General features: G+C 32.0%; 1 protein-coding gene across 1 annotated transcript; it reads left to right on the forward strand.

Annotated features, from left to right (window-relative positions):
- Positions 1-765: 765 nt before the first annotated feature.
- LOC123906453 (beta-glucuronosyltransferase GlcAT14B) lies at positions 766-4349 on the forward strand. Its single transcript, XM_045956365.1, has 4 exons — positions 766-1783; positions 2165-2240; positions 2333-2448; positions 3766-4349. The coding sequence occupies exons 1-4, from the start codon at positions 1189-1191 to the stop codon at positions 4278-4280; spliced, it is 1302 nt and encodes a 433-aa protein (XP_045812321.1). The 5' UTR covers positions 766-1188; the 3' UTR covers positions 4281-4349.
- The last annotated feature ends 543 nt before the right edge of the window (positions 4350-4892 follow it).

Genomic DNA, 4892 nt, shown 5'->3' on the forward strand with positions numbered 1-4892 from the left:
TTTGCTAGACATCAAATAAATGGTAACGCTCATGCTCTTGCATGAACAACTCTTTTTCATGTTTCTCGTGCTTTCTTTAATATTATTTCAAGTTATATTACTACTATTATGAATGAAATATCATAAGTTTAATTGCGTCAAAAATAAATTTTTTGAATAAACTCGTGAATCATCTTAGAATTTCAGTCAAATCTAAGTCAACGTTACAAAATTAAATAAGCCTGTAAAATAAGGATTATTTTTAGTTACAAACAAAAATATTCAAATAATTTACTTTTTAATATTTTTAAAAAACAAATTAATTTCTTAAATTCATTGAATAATTAACACTCTCTCCAATCTTAAAAACTTCTTTTTTTAGATTCATTGAATAATTTATATATTTGGTATATAGTTATATACCAATATACAATTTAATGAATATAAAAAGAACCTTATCAAATACTACAGTACATGCTTATCAAAAAAAAAAAAAAATGCTACCGTACATAATTATAGTCAAAATACATAATTTTTTGATTTACAATGAGTGAGAAACAAACTCATGATCTATAACATATTACTCAAACCAAACAATGAATCTCAAAATCCCATTACCCAAAACAAAACTATAAAAATAAGAAACAAGATGACCAAAAAAAAAGAGTGAGTGTTTTCAAAGTCATTATATTCACACACAAAATACCCAAACTACCCCATCATTCAAGCACACCAACATTAAAATAAAACAAAAACCTAAATAAAAACAAAAACCAAAAAAACATTAAAAGAAAAAGCTCTTATATTGTGTATCCTTATTGTTCATTGGTTATATAAGTTATTTTCTCTTCTCTCTCTCTCTCTCTCTCTCTCTCTCTCTCTCTTACATATCTCTGTTTCTCTCTCTCTCTTACAATTTCCAACATCTCAGTAGAACAAAGAAAGAAAGAACAGAACACAAACATTACCAATTTTTCTCAGAAAATACCACAGAAAACAAATCCTAAAACTCAACCTGACCAACCTGAGAAAAATTCAATTTTTCACAAACCCCAAATCTAAAAATCCAATCTTTTCCATTTTTTCATAGATTTAATTTCACAACTACAAATTGGTGTAGAAAAAATCTTCAAAAGGGTTTTCTTTTTCTGTGATTTACAACAGAAAAAGAAACCCAAAATCACAAACACAATCACAAACACAAACACAATGAAGAAATTGAAAAACTATTACATGCACTTCAAAAATCATCATCCTCATCATCATCAATCACCAGAAAGAAAATGGATTTTTCCTCTTGCAATTGGTTCAATTCTTTCTCTTTTTCTTCTTTTCATTGCAACACTAACATCACCACAAGGCACACACATTCTACCTTTTTACCGTTCAATTTCAGCTTCATATTCAGTTTTTGTTGAATCTAAGTTACACCCTTTACCTATTTCAACCCTCCCTCCACCACCACGTCTTGCTTATCTTATCTCCGGCTCCGCCGGTGACGGTGGTTCTGTTAAAAGGGTCCTTCTTGCTATGTATCATCCACATAACCGTTATGTTGTTCATCTTGACCTTGAATCTTCACCTAAAGAACGTTCGGATCTGTTTGAGTTTGTTAAGAATCATGAATTGTTTAAGAGATTTCAGAATGTTAAGATGATTACTAAAGCAAATCTGATTACTTATAGAGGTCCTACTATGGTTGCTAATACTCTTCATGCTGCTGCTATTTTGTTGAAGGAATGTGGTGATTGGGATTGGTTTATCAATCTTAGTGCTTCTGATTATCCACTTGTTACTCAAGATGGTTTGTGTTTTTTTTTTTTGTTTTTTTTTTCAACTTTGTCTTTTTGATTCTATGTTTAAGGTTGTTTTTACTGAATGTGTTGAAATTGAGACAGATTTAATGTAATTTATGTTGGTTGTGGAGATCTATGAATCACGGATAGTGACACGACACAGACACTGACACATCAATACCGATATTAATTTGAGAAAATGACACAATTTAATATAATTATAAGTGTCGGTGTCGTGTCGGTCGACGCGTGCTTCACAGGCGTAGATTAGTACTTGAATGAAATCTTAGGTTTATGATTGAAATTTACAATTTTGTATGTTTTTTATGATGTTTTATTTTGAGAATTGATTGTTGGTTTTGTTTTGTTTTGTTGTTTTGGATGAGTAGATCTGCTTCACACATTTAGCTACTTGCCTCGTGATCTTAATTTCATTGATCATACTAGTGACATTGGATGGAAAGAGTGAGTTTTTCTATCATTCATTATTGATTCTTGCTGTTTTGTTTTTGTTTTGGGAATGGAGATTGATTATTTGATGTGTGTGTGTTTATTAGTCATCAGCGTGCGAGGCCTATAATCGTTGATCCGGGGTTGTACATGAATAAGAAACAAGATGTGTTTTGGGTTACACAGAGGAGAAGTAGACCAACTGCTTTCAAGCTTTTCACAGGTGAAGATTCTTTTTTTTTTTGTCTGCTGGGTTTCTTTCTCGTTTTTCGTTTTTGATTTTCCAATTTTCTTGTGGCTTTATATGGATATAAATTTATGTTTGCATTGTCGTTTTTTACGTCTTTCAACATTGCTAGCCTTTTGGTGTTAATTTTAGTTTAGCTTCTATCTTATGAGCTTTTCAATTGAAATAAGTTTATGGTTCATCACTTGTCGATTAGTCTTTATAAGCTTACTTATTGGTGTTCTTGAAGAAGTTAAATGAGAGCTTCTGAGAAAATGAGATAAAAAACTAATGTCATCTTATCCAAGACATAGTGTTCAAATAACTCGAAGTTTTAGTTAGAAGTTTTTAGTATTTCGTTGGTTTTTGCATTGGAATGTCTTGAATAGGTTGTGAGCTAATTAATGTCTTGAAGCTTAAGATCAGTTTAGCGTGCATTTATCGATAGTCAATATATTCAGTTTAGTTTTTGGCAGAGCAATTGAAGTGTTTAAGTGGTTAAGGTTATGCAACCTTCCATGTATTTATTTCTTGGTTCAGTTCTTTGAAAGGCAATAAAAGCTTAAGAAACGTTTTTTTTTTATTCATTTCATAGTGTCATCAGTTCAGTTCTAGGTTTTACATGCATTACAGAAAGCATCATTTGCTGTGACTATGCAATAATCTGTTCTGATTATGTGAGGTAGCATGATTGATTCACGGTCTCCGGTGATTTCAACTTCAGCGATTCACTGTTTCTATAGTTAATTTGATCTGTTTAGAATCTGTTGTTAGACCTTCGAAAATATTGACGAAGAATCGGTTTTACATAGGGTCAGTTAAGATAGGACACTTAGAAGGTTTGAATATTGATGGAATCTAAATTGTTATCTAAGGCAAGCCTTGTCTTTAAAGTGAGCAAGTAAGAGTGTATATCCTTTGCGGCTTCTTCTTTATATGCGATTGTGCAATACATACTGGCTGATGATCATATAAGTCATTTTGTAGAGCATATAACATTTATCCTAAGACTTGTGAACTGAATGGCAGGCAGAATATATCATGCAGGACGAATTATCTTTTGCTTAGCAGTATTTAACTGAGTACATTGCAACATAGATCTGTTTTCGGCAGGTTGAAATTCTTTTATTGATGTGTGGATTATGCGTTAATTGACTAGTTCACTATTAACTTTTGGTTTTGTAATATATGTTTTATAAGCCTTCTGCTTTGAAATAGCTTCACTTATTTACATATAAACATCATAGTAATGAGTAAAAATGCGATCGTTAGAAAATTATAATATATGATTAACTAAAACTTCTCTTATGTTAGGTTCGGCTTGGATGGTACTCTCAAGACCTTTCGTCGACTATGTCATATGGGGATGGGACAACTTACCGCGAACCGTTCTCATGTACTATTCAAATTTCATATCATCCCCCGAAGGATATTTCCATACCGTTATTTGCAATGCTCAAGAATTCAGGAACACAACTGTCAACAGCGATCTACACTTCATTTCATGGGATAATCCTCCAAAGCAACATCCTCACTACCTCACAGTTGCTGATATGAAAGTTATGGTTGACAGCAACGCTCCTTTCGCAAGGAAGTTCCATCGAAACGATCCAGTTTTGGACAAAATCGATTCCGAATTATTATCTCGAAGTCCCGGAATGCCTGTACCTGGTGGTTGGTGCATAGGAAGCAATGAGAATGGAACCGATCCTTGCTCTGTAGTTGGCAACACTACAGTCCTTAGGCCAGATAACGGTTCGAAAAGACTTGAAACATTAATCAGCAAATTGTTATCGACTGAAAATTTTCGGCCTAGACAATGTGTATGAGACAAAACCGAAATGCAAAAAAAAATTGTCTTGTTTGAGATTATTTAACGAACCACTTCATTTTTAGTTTATATATGTGCAAGTTTAGTTAGCATGATGAGTAAAATTAGTGTTTCTTTCTATTAGAAAAAAGAAAATAGTTAAAGTATACATGATTGTTTTGTCTTTGATTTTGAGAAGCAACAAATGAGACAAATCTAAGTGAAAAATGGAAATTCATTACAATGTTGTTGGATTACAAAAATTAATAATAATATGATGTATATGATACATGACTCTCTAGCTATTTCCATTGCTTTGAGTTCAATCAAACTTTTCAGTGACCACTGAATTGTTGATTCTCTTCTTTTGATATTCTCTTTTACATGTGAACCAAGACATGAATAAGGATGATGGACAAAAGTACTAATAATAACTTTGTGAAACTCAATGAATATATACACTTTATGTATTCTATTTTATTTTTTGGGTTAAAGACTATATTTGGTCTTTATGTGCAAGTGGTTTCCTTATTTTTATTATTTTTTTGGCATTATTCCTCTGGTTTTCAGGAGAAGGGAGTCCTGATAATCTAGATTCTAGAGTTTGACTGTGAAGTTAAGAAAGTCCAGT

The sequence above is a fragment of the Trifolium pratense genome, linkage group LG2 (genome assembly GCF_020283565.1).
Source record: "Trifolium pratense cultivar HEN17-A07 linkage group LG2, ARS_RC_1.1, whole genome shotgun sequence".
Taxonomy (NCBI): Eukaryota; Viridiplantae; Streptophyta; class Magnoliopsida; order Fabales; family Fabaceae; genus Trifolium; species Trifolium pratense.